This window comes from Vicugna pacos, chromosome 32 (assembly GCF_048564905.1).
Source record: "Vicugna pacos chromosome 32, VicPac4, whole genome shotgun sequence".
Lineage (NCBI taxonomy): Eukaryota > Metazoa > Chordata > Mammalia > Artiodactyla > Camelidae > Vicugna > Vicugna pacos.
This window is the reverse complement of record NC_133018.1, coordinates 15,527,689-15,550,623: the sequence shown is the minus strand read 5'-3', so window position 1 is coordinate 15,550,623 and position 22,935 is coordinate 15,527,689. Positions and strand designations below refer to the sequence as shown.

Here is a 22,935-nt window from a genome sequence, read left to right as displayed (position 1 = left end):
AGGAGTTACCTAAAATTCAACTACCATTACATTTAATGCGTTGTGTATTAATATTTTCCCCCATGTGATACACTTGAGCTCGGAAAGAGGAGACATCAGTAATTTAATCCATACTTAATGAGCCCTCACTATGTGCCTATCCCTGTGTCTTCAGCTTTTTCTCCCTAAGGGATTGGGCTGTAATTCCTGAAATCCTTTTACTTTGGAGCAGAAAAGAAGGACACGTTTATCTCTCTGTTCTGTTGGAATTGGGAGGGAGGCGGTGGCTCTGCATCTCATCCTGCCGGAGAGGAAGGAGGAGGATGTACGGTGAGCATGTGTCACTGCTGTTTATCTGTGGGGAAAGGAGTCTTTAAATCCTGTCTTGCTGCTGGTCGGAATCCGCTGTGTCTAATGGCTGCTGGAAGCCAGCACAGCAGCAAGTCACGACTTAATTTAGTCAGATGAGATCACTGCCTCAGAGCATCTTCTTATAAAAAAAAAAGAAGAAAAGAAAGAAACAAACCTCCCTAGGTCTCAAAACTAGGGCTCTGTGACTCTCCCCGATGATGAAGATATCTTGGAAAATAGGGCTTGTTCAAAAGGATGGCAGAAAAGTGCCTTTGGTCAGATCGCTGTTTGTAAGCCCATCACACAGGAATTCAAACCCAACATCAGTTTGCTTCTGTTCGGTTTGAGGGCTGCAGATTTTCCTCTCCCTTCCTCTTGATTATGTCCCATAAACCTGGTTATGGACCACAGGTGGCTGCTGCCAAAATGGCTTTGTTGAATTTGTTGTGAAGAATGTATTTTCAGAGAGAACGAACAGTCACAGATGCAGTATTCTGACACCCTGTCTCATTGTTCTGGCCCCAGTTCAGACCCAGTGAAAGCATCAATCACATTAAATCAGCTGGATCTAAACTGATCTCCTGGGAGGTTTCTGTGCTTTACAGCAGGCTGTTTTATCAATAAAAGGGAATAGTCAAATGGGCCATATTATTGCTTTAACTCTAAGAGGCTGCCATCCCCTCACCTGGGAAGGGGGCAGTCACCATGTTTGCTTCTTCCCCTGGGTCAAGTTAGATGCTTCCCCTGGAGGAGGGTGGCAGGGGGGCTGGGCCACCATCCTTGGTCTTCTTTTTCCCCAACCCTCCCTTCACCCAGCCTGTCAATTGCATTTGCATTGAAATTCACTGGCTGTTAAAAGCTGAGCTTGAATCAAGGTAGAGACCAACAGGAGAGTCAAATTTCAACAAAAAGCCAGGCCTTTAGATTCCTTTAAGATTCCTCTTTGCTTTTTGGTAGGAGAGAGAATTTTCCACGTGGACTTGAAGTACAAGACTCCGTGTAATCCTTCCATCTGAGGGGGAGAATTTGAGTCTGCACACTGTATTGCACACAGACATGTGACATGAAGGAAGCGTGACTGAGTGTGGCCGCAGGGTGGAGGTGTGGCGTGGGCTCTGTGTGCACTAGAGTGGCCCCCCGGACACGTTTCATGTCCCTGCCCTCACATTCTGTTCCTGATTTGGCTAAATGACTAACGCTGAATAATCAAATGTCAAAAGGTAGAGGCACTCATGAAAGGAGTCCTCCCAGCGTAGCGTGTTTATGGGATCCCAGAGCCATCCTCTTTGATCTGTTAGAATCATTAAGTCAATGCATGCTCGCTCGCTCTCTCTCTCTCTCTCTCTCTTTTTTTTTTAAACAAAAATATCCTTGTATTTCATTAGTAAGCCACTGGTGTGATAGGCAAGATGTGAAATTGGGTCACATAACGTGACAGTCTTGCTTGGTGCCTGCCTCCCAGGGAAAGGGATGGGTGTGTGGAATCCTGAGTGTTCTAGAATCCTGACCCAGGATCCCAGAGGTGGTCAGACATCTAAACACTGGTTTCCTTTTCTTAGCTCTGCAGTATTTTCTCTCATCAAGGCTGCATAATAATCCTCTCTTCTTTCTCCCTCTTATAACTTTGCTCAAAATTAAAGAAGACATAAACACTCCCCCATGAGAGTGCCTCTCTGGCTTCCAGGACACAGACTGTCCATTCTCCCTGTAGCTCCTCCAACCCTAGGTCAGTGATGGTCATGTTGGGGGTCGTGGCTCCATGGGGGTCCCCAAGTTCCATTTAGTTTCATAATAATACTGAGATGTCATGTGGCATTTCACATTGTGTCAACATTTGCACCGATGGTGCAAAAGCAATGCTTTTATTTTAAAATAAAAAACAAATATTTGAAAAGATCTGTTTTAAAGTCTCATGTAAATAGCTGTCACTCACATGGACAAAAGCCCTTCGGAGCCTTCAGTAACTAAGAGGGTAAATATTTATTCCCTGTAGCTTGTAATACCTAATTAACACTCAAATTATTTCATTGAGATGCCAAAACTTATCTCACGTATTTTATTGCCTTCATACATACTATTATGTGACCTTTTGCTTTTTTGTGCATTTGTTTACAGCTTATTTCAAAGAAACATAAAACATGTTTCTTGCCATTTTAAAACTCAGATCAGTTCAGTAATTATTACAGTATTCCCAGCAGTCACAACAGGGTCAGTTTCACAATGTGCTTATATTTCAGTCAATAATAAATCAAAAGCCGCAATGATGGTAGTTCCTTACATTATACCCTGACAGAGGATTGCCATTTGATGTGTTGAAATGATCCAGAGACCTCATAATGGTAAATTTTAATAGAAATGAAACAGTATCCGTGATTGAAATTTCAGACTGCAGTGGGAAGTCACACAAGTTTTTAATGGTGTATTATTTGGAAACTTTGCTGTTAGAAAGTGGAACAGGGCTTCTGTCCCTCAGCCTAGGCCAAGAGCTGTTTTATGATCGCTGCAAAAGGCTTTGAAGAAGTTAACTCCATCCTCAGCTTCCCGTTTCTGTCTTTGAGAGATTTCACACCAAATAGTCATTTAGAGCAGAGGTTGGCAAGCTACAGTCAGTGGGCCAAACTTAGTCTGCTTCCTAATTTCTGTAAATAAAGTTTTATTGGCACATAGTCATGCCCATTTGTGTACATATTGTCTGTGGATAATTATGAGGGCAGAGTTGAGTAGTTATGACAGAGACTGAGTGGCCCTCAAAGCCAAAAATATTTACTGTTTGGTCCTTGAAAGGGAAAAGTTGTTCACATCTGCTCTAGAGTTTACTAACCTAAGGGCCTTATTCTTCCTCTAGGATGTTCACAGATGAGACTCACCAGTAGTGCAAATATTTGGGTAAATAGTATTCTTGCCCCATTAAATTAACAAATCTCTTGTATCATTGTTGGGCAAAAAGCAGATCACATTTTGGGGAAAAAATTACAATCTATTAAATTAGTCCATGAAAATAGGGGCTAATTATTTGAGAGGTTGATTCTAAGCAACAGCTTTTGATTTATGAATCTGTAAGTGTCTATACAATTTCCAGTTTTTGTCTTGTTTCACCATTTTTCCTCACTTCATTATTCTGTGTAGATTTAAGTCTCTGATTGTCAGTTTCTTTCTGCTTAAAAAACTTCTTTTAACATTTATAATAGTACAGGTGTGCAGGTGGAAAATTCCTTTAGTTTTTGTACGTCTGTAAAGGTCTTTATTTCACCTTCATTTTTGAAAGACAGTTTTGCTAGGTATAGAATTCTAGATTGACAAGTTTTTTGTTTTTGTTTTCCTTTCAGTACTTTAAAGATGTTGCTCTACTGTCTTCTAGCTTAATAACCCCCAAACCCCGGCCCCAACACTTCTCTTCCCCCCTCCCACCCCCAAACTGGTGAGAAATCCATCTTTCTTCTCTTTGTTTCTCTATATGTAACTTGTCTTTTTCTCTGGGTGGTTTTAAGCTTTTTCTCTTTATTATTTGTTTTAAGCAGTTTGATTATGATGTGGTTGAGCTTAATTTCCTTCCTTGTCCTGTACTTAGGGCTCATTGAACTTTTTGCCTTATATGTGTTTATTTTTTTGTTGACTTTGGAAATTTTGTGGCCATTATTTCTTCAAATATTTTTTTCTGTCTCTCCTCTTACACTCCTTCAGGGACTCTGATTCCATGTATATCAGTCTTCTCATACTTGTTTCATAGCTCATTGATGCTCTGTTCATTTTTTATGTCTTCTTTTTCCTTTGTGTATTTCATTTTGGATAATTTCTATTGCTGTGTCTTAAAGTTCACTAATCTTTTTTTTTCCTGCAGTGTCTAATATGCTGTTATAAACTCATGCTATTAGTTTATGGCAAAGTGGACATATTAGATAATACATCACAGCTAAATTAGATGCTGAATTTTTGGACTTACTTGTCTTATAGACCTTCTGATTGAGATTTTTTTTCTTCTTTTTTTAAGAGAAGGACCACTTTTTTCCTCTGCTGCAAACTGGATTCTTCTTTGGGCTTTGGTAGTGAAGCACAATGTGCTCTAATCCTCCATGTTTCCCAAATCAAAAGTCTGTTGGGGCTCCCTTGCCTCCTCCTTCCCCTCAGCCCCCATGTCCATCAGCAAGTCTTATTACCTGTGTTTCCAAGAGATCTCACCTCCATCCAATTGTCTCTGTCTTTTGCCAGCATCCTACTCCAGGCCACCATCCTCCCTCCCTTGAATGACAGCAGCAGCCTCCTCTGGGTTTTCCCACTTCCTTCTACATCTTTCCTATTTTGATCTATTCTTTCTACAGCATCCACAAAGTGACAACCAGGCCAACTTACTCTGCATCTTAAAAACTCCGCTGGCCTCCAAGTCACTGCATTTTGAATGAAATCCAAACTTCCTGGGCCTTCAGGATTCTTGGTCCAGGCCTGTCTCTCCACCATCATCTTGGGCCACATTTTCTCTCTTTTGCTGTGCTTTAGCCATGTGGTTTTCAAAAATCATTTGGCCATAACCCACAAAAGAATACATTTTACCTTGCAGTCTAATGCAAGAGAGCATATATACTGTATTTTATTGACTTTTAAGGTAGCTAATCAGGGTGCATTTTAGAGCCTGTATATGATTTTATGGTTATATAGACATAAACATGTCACAGTTTCTTTGGCAGTACCTTTTTTTCTTAATGTTACACAAAAATGTGATAAGTCATACAATTGATAGCAACTTTAAACTTGATGAATTATGTATCTGAAACAAGTTTCCAGCAACAGTGTTCATCTTTACTATCCAAGGCCCATTCTGATGTTTTCTAATCGATCCAAATCTATAATGTTTATTCCATTTCACTGGATAAAGCAAACCAAAAAAAAAAAAAAAATCCCACTTGGCGTCCTTGCTCTGAGTCATAGCTTTAAGTGTAAAAAACTGCGCTAGCCACTTGGATCCTTTTGTGTTCCCCAAATGCACCAAACCCTTCTTGCCTCAGGTTTTTTTTCCAGATGCTGTTCCCTCTGCTATCTCTCTCTCTCTCTTTTTAAATATATTTTTTATTGAAGTATAGTCAGTTTACAATGTTGTGTCAATTTCTGGTGTACAGCACAATACTTCAGTCATATAGGAATGTGCATATATTCGTTTTCATATTCTTTTTAACCATAAATTACTACAAGATATTGAATGTAGTTCCCTGTGCTATACGGTAGAAATTTGTTATTCCTCTGCTCTTTTCTGTTCTTTGCATGGCTGGCTCCTCATCGGCCTGCAGGTTTCAGTTTAAATGTCACCTCTTCAGAGAAGCCATCTTTGACTACCCCATCTCTTTCCCCCTTACTCTGTTTTCCTGGGCCCTCTTAGTTTCCTTCGTAGCACTCTCGTCATGGTTTGTACTCAGGCCCTTGTTTATTCTCTCTCTGCCCTCCCCAAAAGGAAGGTGTAGGCCATAGATCCTGAGTTCCGAATCTCAGCAGCATTGGATTAAAAAAAAGTCCCTCCTTTGCCCTGTATGTGTGTCCGTGTGTGTTTGTTTCTTTCTTGGGAGTAGTAGGGTAGGGGGCAGGCAGCCAATTGGAGGGAAAGGTGAAGAATGGGGAGTAAGACAAATAAAGGTAAAGACTTCATCCTACATTTTAGTTTTTTTCTTTCACTGGTCCCTAAGGTGTTCATTTGAATGTTAACTATATTTGTACAGGGTATGCATGTGTGGTCTAAAGAGTTAACTGTCACTAATCTGGCATTGTGTATCCCTGGAACTTGACTTCTCACGGTGGGTATGACTTGATTAATTAGTCCTTTGAGAAAACGATGCTGGGGCAGCTGCAATGGCATTCTTGACTCTTTTAGGCAAGCTGAGCTTTTCTTTGCTTGACCCAGAGCATGAAGAATTGTTTTTCCACCCTATGAAAAATTCATAATCAACTTCTTACCTTTTAGGCACATAGAGATGAAATCCAGCGCAAATTCGATGCCCTTCGTAACAGCTGTACTGTGAGTATTAACCAAAGATGATAAAAATAACATGAAACTAAAACCGAGAAGGAGAACGGGACATCTCTCCCTAATGTCAGGAAGTGATGTTTTGACATAAACTTTCAGCTTGAAGCAGTTAATTCAGTCAGATGATTTGGAGTTTCTGAGCCCCAGATAACCTCAGTGCCTTGGGTTCCTGCCAGTTAAAAAAAATGTAAACCATTCTTCATGTTTGCAGAAGCCTCGTTGGAATGATCAAAATAATTCTCACTGCCGACCCACTAATAGGTCTCGGTAGCTGCAGCAGAAGTCCCATGGGAGCTCCCCCTCCTTCTCCAGTCTAGAAGGTTCTAGCCCAAGGCTGGCCTAAGACAGCAGGGTCATTGACACGTGTGAGACTTCTCCAGCCTGCTGCCTCTACAGACAGGAAGGACCAACAAGTTCTTCTCCTGGGGAGTCGGGAAATGTTAACGTCCTAGCAGGCAAAGTCTGGCTTCCTAACATGCAAATTCAGAACCTAGGACTCCTTGGGAGATGTAACTTATGTTGAGAGAAGTAAATTCCAGGAGCAGATAAGCGTCATTCATAACTTATGCTATAAAGTCTGTCGTTGGTCAGAGTGCAGAACTGAAGCAGGCCCCTTTCAGAAGGTAGGGATGTTGCCCTCATTCACGATTCTGCCTCCTTTCGTTGGTCCTTTCGTTGCTTTATCACCTCCTTCGTCACTGTTCAGTGAGCTCGCCTCCATTTGTATTATTTGCATCCATGAATTTCCAGAGGCACCCCTCCACCTCCTGTATACGCATTTTATTTTCTTGTAATGAACTCCTTTCTTACTGTAAATGGTACACTAAGTCCTGACGCTATATGCTTTCTCCCCGCCACTTCATTAAGGTATAAAATGCACACAGAAACATGCATAAAGTGGAGCTTACCTGAAGTGTGCAACTCGATGAATTTTTACATGTGTAGATGACTTATGTAACCATGACACAGATCAAGATACAGAACATTTTGGCTCCTGTCCTCTTCCCATCAGCATCCTTTGTCCAATGGGTATCCTGACCTCTGATACCACACGTTAGTTTCGCCTCTTCTTGAGCTTCGTATAAATGGAGTCACAGAGGATGCGGTCTTTTGGGTTTAGCTTTGTTGTTACCTGAAGTGTCTGTGAGGTCCATCCATGCTGTGGCAGCCATCAAGATTTTGTTCCCTACATTACGGAGTCGTGTTGCCATTGTGTGACTAGAACTGAAGGTGGTTTATCCGTTCTCCTGTCAGGGGACATTTGGGTTATTTCTGTTAAGAATAAGCTGTTTGGAAACATTCTCGTATAGGACCTTTGGCAATTCTAAAAGCCCTTGTTTCCGATGAGCACATACCAAGATTAGAATAGCTCGGCCGTGGGATGCGCCTCTGTCTGACTCTGGTTGGTCCGTGGCAGGTGGAATTTAGGTCTGGATTTCCTGACGCCGTGGCCACATCTGGGGTGAGCCCACCTTAGAACTATCCGTTGATTTCCTGCATTCTCACCTCCCTTCCTTGAGGAATCGGTGCATTCTGTTCCTACACTCTTTTGCCTTTTACTTTTTCAGTTTCTTATTGTCTTGGTTCCTTATTTTACACAAGAATTATTTGCTTATGTTATTACATACATGCTCATAAATGATCACCTACTAAAATATAGATCATTTTAGTACTGTGATTTTTTTTTTTACGTTACTATTTTTTCCTAAAATAAACTTGGATGCATTTTAAATGTGTACCTCAGTGATCCTGTTCCATTCATCTGGAGTTTTCTTTTCTCCTTTTTTCATCTTTTATTTTTTTAACAGCTTTATTGAGGGGTAATTAGAGGACAATAGGCTGATGAGTTTTGGGATGTTTGTGTATTTGTGAAACCAGCAAAACAAAGTAACGAACATAGTCGTCACCTTCAAGAGTTTCCTTGTGCACCTTTGTAACCCACTCTCCCCCCATGTTTAAAACTGGGAGTTTAGTTTTAAGAGAATACACCAATATATAGAAGAAATTTGGTTACTTTCTTAGGTAACTTTTACACTTTCTTTAGCCCTCAAACTTGCCTTTTCTGGAATAGTGACTTCTAATTCCTTTTTTCCTTACCCCTGGCATTCTGTGGAGAAGCCTTTGGGGGCTCTTCCACCCACTGGGAAACCCACCCGCATTTCAGCTCGAGCAGCTGGGCAGCCGGTGGTCCAAACCATGTGCTCTGGAGTCATATAGACTGGGTTCAGACTCTGACCTGGCCTCTTGGTGAGCTCTGTGATGTTATACTCCTGAGCCTCCAATTTTCTTGTCTGTAAAATGGGGGTGATATTGTGTGTCCTCAATTCCAGTCCACTGTTGAGTGTAAGATGCATAATTAATTTAATACCTGCTCTTTGCAGGCTGGGTGAAGGAAGAGAGACAGCGGCTTAGTCCAGATTTCAGAAACAGTAAAACCTTAGGAAACACTGAGTCACAGCATCAGAAACCTGGTAACAATCCCTGCCTCATGGGGGTTCCTGCAAGAATTAAGTGAGATGATGCATCAGTGTCTGTGCAGGGCCTGGTCCATAGAAAATACTCAACAGTGTTGGTTACTATTATTTTATTATATTGGATTTACAGTAAAATCTCATTTAGAAATTGGTTCTGCACCTTAAAAAAAGTTTGAAAACTACCACTGTAGAACAACACTTGACGGCAAGAGTAGGTCTCAGTTCCACTTTTGCAAGTTCAGAGGCTGTTTTGTAGATACTGGAGCAGAGTGATAGCTGCTCCTTTCTCGGGGGCGCCATGCAGGGTCGTCTCCGCTGGGACATGTCGTCTTTGTTCCTGGTGGGAGCTCCTGCAATAACTCAATCGATAGGAGCTCCCAGTTAGCAGCTTTTAAAAAGCCCATGAACAGGAAGATTTTTCAGGCTCAGACCATTTCTGTATTTGAAGAGCTTTAAAAAAAGGATTTGATCCAATCTGGCACCTAAAACCCTACCTAAGTCTGTTTTGGAGAGGAGTTGGTGGGCAGACATATGACACGGTTTTAATTATGAATCAATCTGTCAGCTATAAGATTAAAAATAAATAATATGCAAATAGCTGCCTTCAAGAAGGAACGAGGCATCAAAATAGGACAGCAGCCCTGAGTCTTTTTAGCCCGATGCTCATTGTCTGACCGGTGTCTTCACCCACAGTGGGCTCTTGGCTATTTACCAGGTAATGTTCCCTTTGCTGGTTCCCAGTTAGGTGTGAGAGCAAACAGATGTATCTTAGAACCAGGAGGTGTGCTTGAAAAGGAACAGATAACCTCAAATAGAGATCTTTTTTTAAATTTCTTTTGGACACTGAGAGTAGATAATTTTTTTTTGTTTCCCTGTTCTCTGTTAGAACTGCACCAAGATCTCTCTATCTGTAAAACAGCACAGAAGGAAGCTCTGCTGGCCCCTGCATTGTGAACCTGTCTCATCCTTTGTACCACTAGGATGGACTCAGCCTTTCAGTTTATCCTTCCTACCTTCTATCTTTGGGGTTGAAAGGTTAACAGACTCATAATATAGAAAACAAATCGCTTGCCCTTGGTGTGGAGGGACCCTGGCCACAGAGTAGACCTAAGAATTCTCCTTGCATATAACATGGTTTCAAACCACAGACTGCCGATTATTAATCCTTTTTATTTTAAACCAGGGAGACCATTAATTTCCTGCCTGTGTCTCAAGTCAGTTTAAAAGCTGTGAACTCAATAATGTGTGTGGGGGGTGGGGGGTGGGTGTGCCTCACACTTAATACCACAGCCCCAGCAACTCGAAACAGTCACACGCTAAACATGTTACGGCTCGGGCAGAAAGAACATATAAAGCATGTGAATGAGTTAACGTGCTTTAATGAGGCCTCGGTTGCTTCGTGCACACCCATAATCCCCTTGTCAGACAGGCCAGAGATGATGATGAAATATAGAGCCAGCAGTCACAGACTGTCAACAGGAGTCAGATGTGAGACCCCTTGAAAACCGGATGAGGACAAGGAAATGGAAGGGCTCTTCATACCCAGTGGGCCCACCTCGGTTGAGGTGAGAGTCGTCGTCTTGGCATCTCACTGACTTTTTCCGAGTGTTTTGTCTTTAGCACTTTATAATCTAATTTTGGGAGAAGGAGAAGAGGTGGCAGAAAGGGGCTTATAATAAGTGCTTTTTTTTTCCCCTGTAAGTCAAAGAAAGGGAGTAGGTACCCAAAGGCTTAAATACGTCTCTGAATGGCAGGTAAATTATTTTGGCTGTGTGTGTATTCTTACGTGGCTAGGTTTTCTGCAGCCTGTTTGCTCCCCGTGGTGCACTACTGATGCCTCCACATCTTGGTCGTGAATTGTTACCCCTTGTATTTCACACGATACAGTCAGGGAGAATAGCATGCAGGAAAAAATCCAAAACATTGAAACCATAGCAACAGAAAAGGCAGTCACTCTGGTATTGACCTCCATGCCACAGGTGGCTTATCTGGGGTTCCAGAATCCATTCTATAGCCCGACTTCTGGGCCAGTTTGCTCATTCTTGGTGGAAGGAAGCACAGGGGACACATTTACAGTCTTGGAGGAAAGCTCTTAGGCGATGGGTTTACTCCATGCAGGGAGGAGACCAGCTGAACTGCGGGGCATCGTTTATTCAGTTTCTGCTTCCGGGAGATTTAACCCTGTCGCACTAAGGGTGATACGGAGGGCAGAACTGCCTGCTGGGAATGATAGACTTGGAGTTTTTTCCTATCCAGTAGGAGCTAACATGACTTGATATTAAAACACAAATTACTAGACCACTTACTGCATTAAAAGCTGATCAGCTCAGTTAACAAAATGAAAAGCTATGTTTTCTGAGCCACACTGAACAAGTAGATTTAATTGACATTCTTTAATTCAGTGTGCCTGGGAAGATTTTTTTTTAAATTGATAATCAAAAGGGGGTTAAAATAGGGAGTTCATCATGGAAACAGTGGCAGCATTTCAGAGACTAAGTCTACTCTAGGTCTGAAAATGGGAAACAATTAATAACCGTGGGCTCAAAGGCATTTCCTTTTAATTTACTCCTTTGTGTTACATAAAATTTAATTTACTGCCTGTGTGCCTCATTCCAACTATTATTAGAAAATTGTCCTTAAACTTCTGAAGTATTATATATAAAAGCTCTCTGCAGGGCCTGGTACCAAGCCTCAGCAAAGAGAACAGGAAAGCTAAGTGCACTGAAATTGAAGTCATCCTGCCACTGAGCAGGGAAATAATTCAGCAAAACCAGATTAAATCTCTCAGTAAAACGACAATTTCATATACATGCCTTCCCATTTAAAGTGATGCCGCCAATATACAGTATTTTGTTTTCCGGATTATTCTGAGCATCCCTTAAGTTTTTTTTTTCCTTTTGTTGCATAAAATTAAATTTATTACCTGATATTATTGAAATAACTCTTAGTGTCCTTCACTCAGTCTTCCTTGAGGACTTAATTTTGCTTTCTAAGGCTGTCTGCAATGATAATGGCTCTTCGGTGGTGTCCTAGGCATTTTAGCTTCATTAGCTGATTGTGGTACCGGTCTCTTTATTATTCCTCTTTCCTCAGTTTGCATTTTCCATGTTATATTATCGTCCCTGACCCAATCTCATGTAAAGTTGCCCCTTCCACGTGGCTGTCACTTTTGATTGATTCGCTTTCACTATTTTTTTCCGCTGAATCCCGAGTTATAATCAGAGGTATCTGCTTTTGTGCCACGGCACCTGTGCTCGGCATGGGAGCTCGGGTCTGGCCCTCGGGGACTGGATAAGCAAACGTGAGCTGCATGTCAACTGTCAGTCTCACGCAGCTTCAGACATCAGTGGCTCTAGAAGCAATTTCTCATTTAAAATTGACTTGCTTGAAGCATAACTGGACCCCTTTCCTCTTTTAGGTAATCACAGACCTGGAGGAGCAGCTCAATCAGCTGACGGAGGACAACGCTGAGCTCAACAACCAAAATTTCTACTTGTCCAAACAACTCGATGAGGCCTCTGGCGCCAACGATGAGATCGTGCAGCTGCGGAGTGAGGTGGACCATCTCCGCCGGGAGATCACGGAGCGGGAGATGCAGCTCACCAGCCAGAAGCAGGCAAGGACCATAAACGATGGCAGAGCTCCCCAGAAAACTTTGAACCCCTTTAGATTCTGGAGTGAGTGCCTGTGGCATCTCTCTCAAGGGTCCTTAGACTCAACCTGTCCAATAAAAGGGCTCTTTTTTATAATCATGTCTGTTTCGAAGGTTTGGGGGTTTTAATTTTGTTTTTGAAGGGGGGAGGTAATTAGGTTTCTTTATTTATTTACTAATTTTTTTTTTTTAAATGGAGGGACTGAGGATTGAATCCATGACCTCATGCATGCTAAGCCTGCACTCTACCATTGAGCTATACTCTCCCCCCAGTTTGGAGGTTTTAAAAATGGCTTTTGAAAGTGTGTAATTGTTCTTAATTTTGATTTAAAACCATTAAAAATAGATTAGAATGCTTCTTTGAGCCACTCTATTTTGAAGTGTGGTCTCTCTTCCCTGGCCTTACTCTGGGTTCTGTCTGTAAGGTGGCAGCAGAAATAGCCATTCATGTCTGGTCCCCTCAGTCTGCAGGGGAAAAAAGATAAACTATCTTTCAGACCACAGTTAGAAACTTGTGTTTCTGAAACCAATCGGACAAAAGTAACACCCGGGAAATCCGCATTCGATACAAGGTCCAACTCAGTGGTGCTGATTTGCAGACGATGGAGGCTCTGAAGACCACCTGCACGATGCTGGAGGAGCAGGTCATGGATCTGGAGGCCCTGAACGATGAGCTGCTGGAAAAAGAGCGGCAGTGGGAGGCGTGGAGGAGCGTCCTTGGTGACGAGAAGTCCCAGTTTGAGTGTCGGGTTCGAGAGTTACAGAGGATGCTGGATACCGAGAAACAGAGCAGGTGGGACTTCCTGGGTAGAGAAAGCCAGTGCCTGGTGACTGCAGCAGGACCTGAGAGTTACAAACCAGTTGTCCCAGCTCAGCCAGGACAGAGAAGTGTCCTGGGCATAAGACTTGTAGTGCTAAAACTGGGGGACTCTTGTGCAGACCAGGATGTGTCGGGTCATCCTTGTTGTAAAGACAGAGAGTGCCACGTGGCAGTAGATGGTGACCAGTTACCCCATGCGGACGCCTAGGAGCCGGAAGGGCAAGTGTCTTAGTGCTTTCTTTGCAGAAACTCTTTCCTCAGGTTTCTCACCATTGTGACCATGTAGCGGGACCATCACCATTTTAATCCTGGTTGTGAGCGATGCAAGTCTTCCGTCTCCCCCAGGGTGTCTCCACCTGGGCACTGTTAGCAGTTGGGGCCGGATGACCCTTTGTTGTGGGGCTGTTCTGTGCACTGTAGTGTGCTGAGCAGCGCCCCTGGACTTGACCCACTAGACTCCAGTAGCTGTTCCCTCCTCGGGTTGTGACAACTGGAAATGTCTTCAGACATTGCCCAGTGTCCCCTGTTGGGAAGGGGGGTGGATCACCTCCAGCTGAGAACAACTGTTCTACAAAACCAGTTTTTTTTTATTTTTAATTTTTTCTTTCTTGGTAGGAAATAGTTACTGTAAGAAATCTAGAGGCCATTTCTCATTTAAAATCGACTTGCTTGAAGTGTGTCTTTCCTTTGCCCTCCCCACGGCTCTCCTAGCACAGAACTGCCTTCCTGCTGGGGTCGCAGTGGTGCAGGTCGGGTTGTGCACAGTGTTAGGGGTGCCGTCTACCCCAAAGACGTCACAGGTTTGAAGGTTTATTATGGCTCTTTAACAGCTCACGGCAGGAGTGTTTTGTTCTCACAGAATTGGTGTATTATGACGGTTTTCTAACACACGGAAGTAAATGGTCTTGAAGAACACACTCCTTTCTTAGTTGGCACAGAGGCACCCTGTAGGCTGCTTTAGCCCCGTGGCTTCACGTCTCCCCAACTGAATCCTGTTTGTCCTCCATAACCTTGCGAATATCACCTTCCTCTGAAACTGACCTTCCTGCTCCGAACCCCTTAGGCAAGATAAGCTATCCGCAGAAGTAGTCATCATTTGTTTGGATGCTATCAGACTCATTTTAGTATTTCTGACATTTGCTCACAGTAAACTCATCACTGTCTCTGCTGTGTAATCTGCTCAGTCGAACTAGAAAAGACTGGAAGCAAAGAGGGCTCGTAAGTTTCAAGAGAAGCTGGTATGACTGTTCCCCTTCTGGACATCTTCCCATTCAGGGTATTTGCTGATATGAGGAGCTGCTGGTTTTAGTCCCTCCGAATTCTTGGGCTCCCCGATCCTCACCATATGTTCTGGCCGCTTTGACACAGACCCCCACACCTCCCACCTTCAGGTCCAGCTCCTGTCCCTCCTGTTTCTAGATTCCTTCAGAGATGGTTTTGGGGGGTCAGAATCTGATGGTGGCATCAAGAAATACACAGCCATCTGCGGACGGTGTTACTGTGGGCTGCACTTAGGGAGACCTTCCATGTGTACTTTCAGGGCAGTTGTGAAAGATCTTGGCTGCCCTCCCCCCTTTTTTTCTCCCTCTCTTCCGTATTATGTTGGATCTGAGATGAGTAAATATAACTTTTAATTCTTGCCTCCAAAGAGCTAAGAGTCTAGTGGAGGGGACAAACTCTGCACTGAACTGTTTGTCACCTAAAGTAGAGAGTAGGCTGGCCGGGCAAGAAGCGCGTTTGTGCTCTGGGTACAGAACAAGGAGGGGCTACTTCCGAGGGGAGTATTGGGAAAGGGTTTACAGAGGACATGGCCTTTGAGGTTTTCTTTGAAGTCTGAGTAGGATTGGGGATCGCCAGGTCGGGAAGGATAGTGTTGCCGGTGGAGGAGATGGCACAGGCCCAGGTGTGGTAATAGCCTTGAATAGGGGAAGGGAAGAGATTTTTCTAGTTGGCTTTTAGTTTTTCTATTGTCCAACTATTTATTCATTGTACTTTTTTTTTTTCTTTTAATGGAAGTACTGGGGATTGAACTCAGGACCTTGTGTGTGCTAGGCACACTCTCTACCACAGAGCTATACCATGCCCTGCTCTCTAACCTTATTTACAGGTACATTCATCAGATTCAAATTTCAGTCTCCTGAGGAGCAGCCAACAGAGATAAAGCATATCTTGCATATACTTGAAGGAGAAGAAGTCTTTGCTCGAATGGGGTCTCCCACGGTCCCCGCCACCCTGGGGGACCTCATTCCAATCCCACTCCCACAGGAGGGCGTGCCGGCTTTCACACATCCTCTTCAGCCCAGTTGCGTTTGGAAAAATTCCTTGTCCCCTCCAGCCCTTCCAAGGGCATGTTCACAGGAACTTCACTTGCTAAGACTGCTTTTGCCTAAGGCCTGAAGTGGGTCAGATCTCCACTCCATTCTTGGTCAGAAAGCAAGACACGACTGGGGACAAGGAACCAGGGTTCGGCATCTCTCAAGCCTGTGGTCTGTCTGGTTGCTCATCAGGGTCAGAGATGGGCCCGCTTCCTTCCTCTGGGTCAGCGACAGTGGGCTTCTGAAAGCGCGCTTGTGTTTTCCCGGCAGGGCAAGGGCTGATCAGCGCATCACGGAGTCACGCCAGGTGGTCGAGCTGGCGGTGAAGGAGCACAAGGCCGAGATCCTCGCCCTGCAGCAGGCTCTCAAAGAGCAGAAGCTGAAAGCTGAGAGCCTCTCTGACAAGGTCAGCACCCGTCCCTCCTGCCTTTTAGCAAAACATCCTCACCTCCTTCTTTAACCAGGTGTGCCTGACACCAGTTGAGATGTGGTCCACGCACAGTGTGTTTCATAAACATAAATTTGCTCAGTGCAGTGAAGCCACACGATTACGCTTCTCCATGGGACGACAGCCTGAGTGGGTCTAGGGGGTCCTGGGGTGTCATAGGCGGTCAGTGACTTCTTAATATCTGCCCATCGGGGCCCCTGAGGTCCAAATTGACCTGAGTGCATAACTTTTGTTTTCTGGCACTGGATTTCTAGAAGCCTTTATGGACTTTATGTCAAGCATCCTTGGGGAGTGATGGGCGGGCGAAGTGATGGGCGGGCGGCAATCCATCATTCCATCACTGCAATAAAAGAAGCCTCTTGGCCTCTCTGATATCTAAGTCCAGGGCCACCATAACATCTGACAGTGCAGGTCCTCAGTATTTGACGTTGAAAATACACATGTTCTGCCCCTGTAGCACCTGTATTCTGGGTTTACAACCTGACACACCAGTGTTTGGAGATTTTCACGTCAGAAGAGGCTTAGAATAGGAGCATCAGTGTTCCAGGTAGCAGAAGTGGAGACCAGAGAAGTTTCACGTATACACACAGACTCACGTGCATACGTAACACAGTCTTTTCACACACACACCCCTACACACATGTTTAATATAAAGTAGTAATCAGACCTCTGTATTTTGTGTAACTCTTTGTAATTTCATGATTGTAGAAGTGATTATTTGGGGTCATTGTGGGAGATATAGAAACCCCAGAGAAGTAGAGGAAAAAATGACTGGTAATCTGTCACCACTGTTATGTTGGTGAGTTTACTTGTAGTCTTTTCTTCACATAAGATGTATATATGTACGTGTGTGTGTGTGTGTGTGTGTGTGTGTATATATATATATATATATATTTATACACTTGGATTCTTACTATACAAACAGCTTTACTTTTTTTTTTGGGCATGTTATTCTACAAACATCAGTTACATAGAGGTACCTACCTTCCTCACTGTGCTTATGTTAGATATTTAAGCTGCTTCCAGTTTCTTTGCCATTACACATAACATTGCAGTGAGCATAAATTTTTGTGGACATCCATGATTATTTTCCTAGCAGAATTTCACAGAAGCAACATGATCAGATTCAAGGCTAGAGCTGGCTACTCAGGAATACTCCTGAGTTCTTGGTATTTGCTTGCTAATTTTTCCTTAACCAAGAGAAAAGTAAATATATTATTTAGAGACAAATGAACCCTTTTGTATTTAGCTCGAAGGATTTTTTTTTCTACCTGACTGTTGTTCGACAGCCAAGTCCTACCCGTCCTTTAAGACTCCACCCATTCTCATCCCGTCCTCCCTTGATGACTGGGCATTCAGGGTGGATTTCTCTTCTCTACACCACTTATCTGACAGCGGTCAGCGTTTGTGCACGTGTCTAGTTATGGGCCACCCTCTGCTTCGTGACTTGACGTAAGATCCTTGAGAGGGCTTGTCCATCGTTTCGTCCCAGAGCCCTGATGGTATCCTGCACAAGAAGCAAGCGCTCAGTGTGTTATTATTTAATTCAGCCACAGAACGTCAGCCAAATAAATTCTTGAGCAGTTACCCTCTTAGAACTGGTCACAGCTCCCACCCCTTAGGAATAATATCCTCTCCTCGTAGAATAACCCACATGAGGCTTACCTATGGCACGGGCTTTTGTAATAACAGTTTGAAAAAACCAGTATTTAGGTTCTGATCTTTAGAACTTGATTATTCTTTGCCTGTGAAAGTTTGTGGGTATTTGCAAAGTCATTAGCACCTAACATTCCTATATGTGGTGTCACGGCCAATTTTTCCAAATGCCCAGCTCAATGACCTGGAGAAGAAACACGCCATGCTTGAAATGAATGCCCGAAGTTTACAGCAGAAGCTGGAGACTGAACGAGAGCTCAAACAGAGGCTTCTGGAAGAGGTGAGTGTGCAACACCTGGCAAGTAGAGCCAGGTGGCATCTCGAAAGTGAAAAGTCATTGTATTCAGGTGGGCAGATCCAAATTAAGACGTTCAAATTTCAAAGTGGGAAGTTTTGAGGAAGAGGGAGATGGTCACCGAATACTTTCTGAAAGGTGTTTAACACGTTAAAAGAATGTGTCATGGTAAACCGACTATAACTCAATTAAAAATAAAATTTAAAAAAAATAATAAAGGAAAAAAAAAAAGAATGTGTCATGAAGGCCAGGGAGCCTCTTTGTCATCATGGCCTCCCAGATGGTGCTTAATTGAGCAACGTTGAGTTAAATTGTTCTTTAGAGATAATAACCGAAGTATATTAAGTTTGCAGGCTGATAGACCCATCCATGCAAATTAGCTTTGTGCACAGGGCAGAGGCCTGATCAAATTATTATGCTGAGTGCCAAACTTCATGAGGACTTTTGAACATCCAGTTAATTCAGTTAAAAAAAATTACGCCCTACTTTTGAGACACAAAATGAAAAACTCAAATTGATCGCCTAAGCTGATCCATTCCTTATGTTATTTCCTGTACCTTTTAGCAGAATTCTGAAAATCTCTTTAAATTGATGGCTACTTCCCACTCCCAACCAAAGCCCTCTATGTTGAATCCCTGATAACTTGGCTTTGTTCATTAGAATTGACTTATCAGGACAAATGCACTTTATAAAGATATTTAATGAGAAGTTGAACTCCAGGAGTGTTCTGTTTAACCCACAGTGAGACTGTTGGTTGAATTAACCAGATTCTCTCCTCTGGTTAATTGAGGCTTTATTGTGTGATACTTGTAGCCCCTCAGGGGCTCAGCTGGTACAAGTAATATTGCTCTGCTATGAAGTTTGAAAAGTGTGGTGGAAACTTTTTTGCAGGTAAGTATGAAATGTTTTATAGGATGATGCTTTAAACAACACGAGTGGAAGTTTGGGAAACTTCTGGACGTGGATGGTGTGGTGATGCACAGCATGTGAATGTATTTGATGCCACCAACCTGTACGCTTAAAAATGGTTGAAGTAAATTTTATGTTATGTATATTTTACCACAATAAAGAAAAAGGTTTTAAATAAAATCACTTACACACACACACACACACACACACACACACACACACACACACAACATTATAATAGAAATTTAAAAATCTCCCAGGTGGTCACAGAGAGAATGGTGGTCTTTTCTCTGGAATGAACAGGCAGTGTCCCCACTTTGGGCGCAGGTGGGAAACAGGAAGGACAGAAATAATCAGTGAGCTCGCCTGTCCTCTTTTCCCTCCGAGGAAGGAGAGTTGGCCTTGCCAGCTCAGTACTTCAGTCCAAGGTTACACGGTGAGTCAGTGACGAGGCTCGGAATAGAAGGCTGGAATCCTGATTCAGGCCCCTCGTTCTCACTTCTGAAATGACACGGGAGCATTTCCCGTCTCCCAGTCTGCACTCACAGAGGGACTTCTGAGCACAGACATCTGGCTGACACTGAATTTGGGGCAGATCTCACCGACGGTCAAGACCATTAGGAAACAGAGAATGATCTTTATTGTCCAGAACGCAGCTGGCATCCCTGCTTGTGGCGGGCGCTCAGTAGGCCTGTGACCGGGCTCAGCCTCCCTGCCCTCCGCCAGCCACAGGGGCGTGTGACTGGGGCCAGTATCAGAGCCTCGGGGTTGGGAAGAATTTCTGTGTCACTTAGTCCAGATTCAGCACTTGCACCTCCTTTCGGTTTATCCCGGCTCCTGGTGGACTTCGTTCATGGATCTCTCCCAGATCTTTTCTCTTGGGCCCAAAATGGCCTCAGAAACTTTTTTGATGTGGTTAGTCTGGTGGAAGTAACGCCAGAGCCAAGAGTCCTGATCAACTAATCCTGATCAACTTAACCCCCGTCCAAGTACAGCATCCCTTCCCCAACACTCCTCCCAGGCGCGCCGCGCTGACCCTCGGCCTCAGCGCTCACAGGGACCTCGGACAGCCCAGCTCGTATATCCGGCAGCTCTCGTTCTTGGAAAGTCCTTTCTCATTCTGAACTAAAGCCTATGACTTCCAACTATGGGTTCAGTTACAGTGAAACACTTGAGAATGGGGAGTAGTCTGGTATTTCCAAGCGAAATAGGAGATTAATAGTGGTTACTAATCCCATTGCTTGACTAGTAGTCAAAATAACTAGTGTTTAGTTAGCACTTACTGTGTGCCAGGTGCCTTTCCCAGTATCTTCCTCCTTGTGACCCTTCTGTGAAAGAATTTACTTTTCATTATTTCTGTGACAGTGGATTTGATATCTCTGTACCTCTCCTGCTCCAAAGCACCCTGTTTTTTCTAAATGAAGCATTTCAAGTCTCTCCGTGTGAGGGATGTTCTTTTCTGGTAGATTTGTCTTTCCAAAGAGTTTCTAGAAGTCCCTGTGGTTTGAACAGCACAGAATAGTGGGCCTTCTCCACTTCCATTCTGGGCTCTGAAGACCTCTGCCAATGACCTGGGCTCTTTGGGTGGCTTTATCAGACCACTGACACCCACTGATCTGTTAAATCACCACCTTCCCTTATACAAGCTTTTTTTTTTTTTAAACATCTTTCTTTACTCAGTTGAAATTTTAAAAGACAGCATCCTATTAAATCTTCTCCTGGGTGTGCGCATCCTTCCAGCCGCCAGCATCGTCTCACGCTCTGGTTCGGTCATCTGGTTCCTCTGTGCTTACTCCCAGCGTCCTGTCCCTCATACAGTTGGCGGACAGATCTGAGCACGTAGCCGGAGCCCTCCTTTCAGTCCAACACTGACCAGGAATAGCCTCCATTTGCGTCTCTCGGGGAAGCATGTACATGGTTTTGTAAACCATTTCATTGAGCACAAATGTCACTTGTACTTGTTTCTTTTATAGTAAACAAGCAGCCTATTCCTTGGAAGGCTGATGGACAGTTGATGTGTTTCTTCTAGAGAAATATTTTGGGCCTGGCTGTCACCGAACAGATTCTGGTCCCTAGCGCTTGTTTCTCTGTTTCCTGCCTAGTAATTAGTGTTGTCCTAAAATAGCGGAAAGAAACGAAAGAGGGTAATTTGCAGAAGTAATCACTTGTGTTACAGGGGACGGACAGCACCCTGTTAGAGGTTCTCTTGGCTGTTTTCTTTCCATCTTTATTTCCTCTTGTGTTTTAGGGGGTCCTGTGGTTTGATTCAGAAATTCCAGTTCAAACACACAGGGCAGGTGATCGGAAGTTAGTATCAGTGTCTCTTGCTTTATGAGGACCGCTGGGGGGTGCTGGGGGGAGTGGGCTGGGGAGGGAAAGGCAGATGGAAAAGTGAGAGGGGCACCCCTGACCTGGACGGAGGGAAGAAAGAAGGACAAAGGAGAGAGCACTGAAATTCATCCAGCACGTGCCGTGTGCTGGGCACTGTGCTCCGTGCGCCCCCCAGGGGAGGGCGCTCCTACACCCACTTAGAGATGTGAGACTGGCTCCGAGAGGTGCGGTGAGCTGCCCGGTCACATGACTAGTAATAGTTAAAGTCAGGATTTGAACCGGGGTCTGGAATGTTCTAAAGCCCAGGTTCTCTTCCACGACACTGATGCTGGGGGGAACCAGCTGTCTCTCGAGAGGAAGGGCAGGTGAGGAGTAGAAGCGGGAAGGCACACGTGGGGAGGGAGGTGGCGAGGTTCCAGCAGACTCCGAGGTGGTCAGTAGCTCTTGGCCTGCCAGCGCGGCGAGCGCTGAGGTTTGCCCTCGCCTGTCGGCAAACCCTGGTGGGGATGGTGATTGCTCTTTGCTGTCTGCCCTGAAGTCTGCGGAGGGTCCAGGCCACCAGCGGAGGGAGCACTGGGGCCACAGCTGGTGCGGTTAGACTGTAACCCGCAGGATGGATGAAATGAAGCGGTGTCTTTTCAGGATAGCTGCTCTCTCCTGATTTTTAGAAACAGAAGCACTTGGGGAAAGAGAGCTATTAAACCAGTGTCTTTCAGAGGCTGCTCTATTTTCTGATTGACTTCCATTGTAAAGAGTTGGAGAGCGGTTTCTAGCACACAACTATTTCCCATATACCAAACAGAATTATTTTCTCCCCTTGGGTTTTACTGACACTTGTTCTGAATCTGGGATCTTCCTCCCCACACTGTGAAAATGTCTCCCACGACTGTGGCTATCGTGTGCTGGGTGGTCCAGCACCACGATGAGGCATTCTTTAAGTTAGAGGTGGTAGGATTCCCCTTTGTGTATTCCATGCTGAAAATCACAAAGTGATTTCTCTTAACGGCAACTGAGATCTTCGGAACAAAAAATAAGAACAGATTGCAATTTAGCCATCATGGCATTAAGTCGCAATGCCTTCGATGTCTACTCAGCTGCTCCACACCCTTAAGTACCAAAATATTCCTAATTGTCAGTCCCACTGGGAAGGCAGACCCACCAGTCTGGACTTCCTGGGTTGGTGGGCACCCTGTGAGTTGCTGGCCATTGGAGATTTCTGTGCCAGTTCTTTTTCACTGTGGATGCATCATTTTGGAATTGAAGACAGTTGGTAATTCTGGAATGAGCCGAACTTTGGGTGGTGTGTCGGGAATTAGTCTGTAACAGGGGCAGCATGGGCCCCAGCTGCACTGCGTGTGGTCTGAAGCCTCTCCCGGCCTCTCTCCCCGCCAGCAAGCCAAACTACAGCAGCAGATGGACCTGCAGAAGAACCACATCTTCCGTCTGACTCAAGGGCTGCAGGAAGCTCTAGACCGGGCTGACCTGCTGAAAACAGAAAGGAGTGACCTGGAATATCAGCTGGAAAACATTCAGGTGAGAACTGGTGGAGGGAGCGTCCTTAAAACCTGTCTGCAGAGGCCATGCATGCCTTCCGGTCAAATGGGCAGGATCATTGTGTTGTATATTTTATTATGAAAATTTTCAAGCATTCAGAGAAGCTGGAAAACTTCTATAACGACCACCCTCTAGATTCTGCTGTTC

The 22,935-nt window shown here is 44.2% G+C and overlaps 1 protein-coding gene across 8 annotated transcripts in view; it reads left to right on the top strand.

Annotated features, from left to right (window-relative positions):
- The window catches only part of CIT (citron rho-interacting serine/threonine kinase), a 149,731-nt gene that overhangs the window by 104,401 nt on the left and 22,395 nt on the right, over positions 1 to 22,935 (top strand). For 7 of the 8 annotated variants that reach the window (XM_072953655.1, XM_072953654.1, XM_072953651.1 and 4 more), the window contains exons 24-29: positions 6,272 to 6,325; positions 12,227 to 12,424; positions 13,060 to 13,253; positions 15,866 to 16,001; positions 17,875 to 17,979; positions 22,627 to 22,767. In XM_072953655.1, coding sequence (XP_072809756.1) covers positions 6,272 to 6,325; positions 12,227 to 12,424; positions 13,060 to 13,253; positions 15,866 to 16,001; positions 17,875 to 17,979; positions 22,627 to 22,767 — 828 coding nt within the window. The remainder of the gene's footprint in view (positions 1 to 6,271; positions 6,326 to 12,226; positions 12,425 to 13,059; positions 13,254 to 15,865; positions 16,002 to 17,874; positions 17,980 to 22,626; positions 22,768 to 22,935) is intronic. The other variant, XM_072953653.1, reaches the window with a different exon arrangement.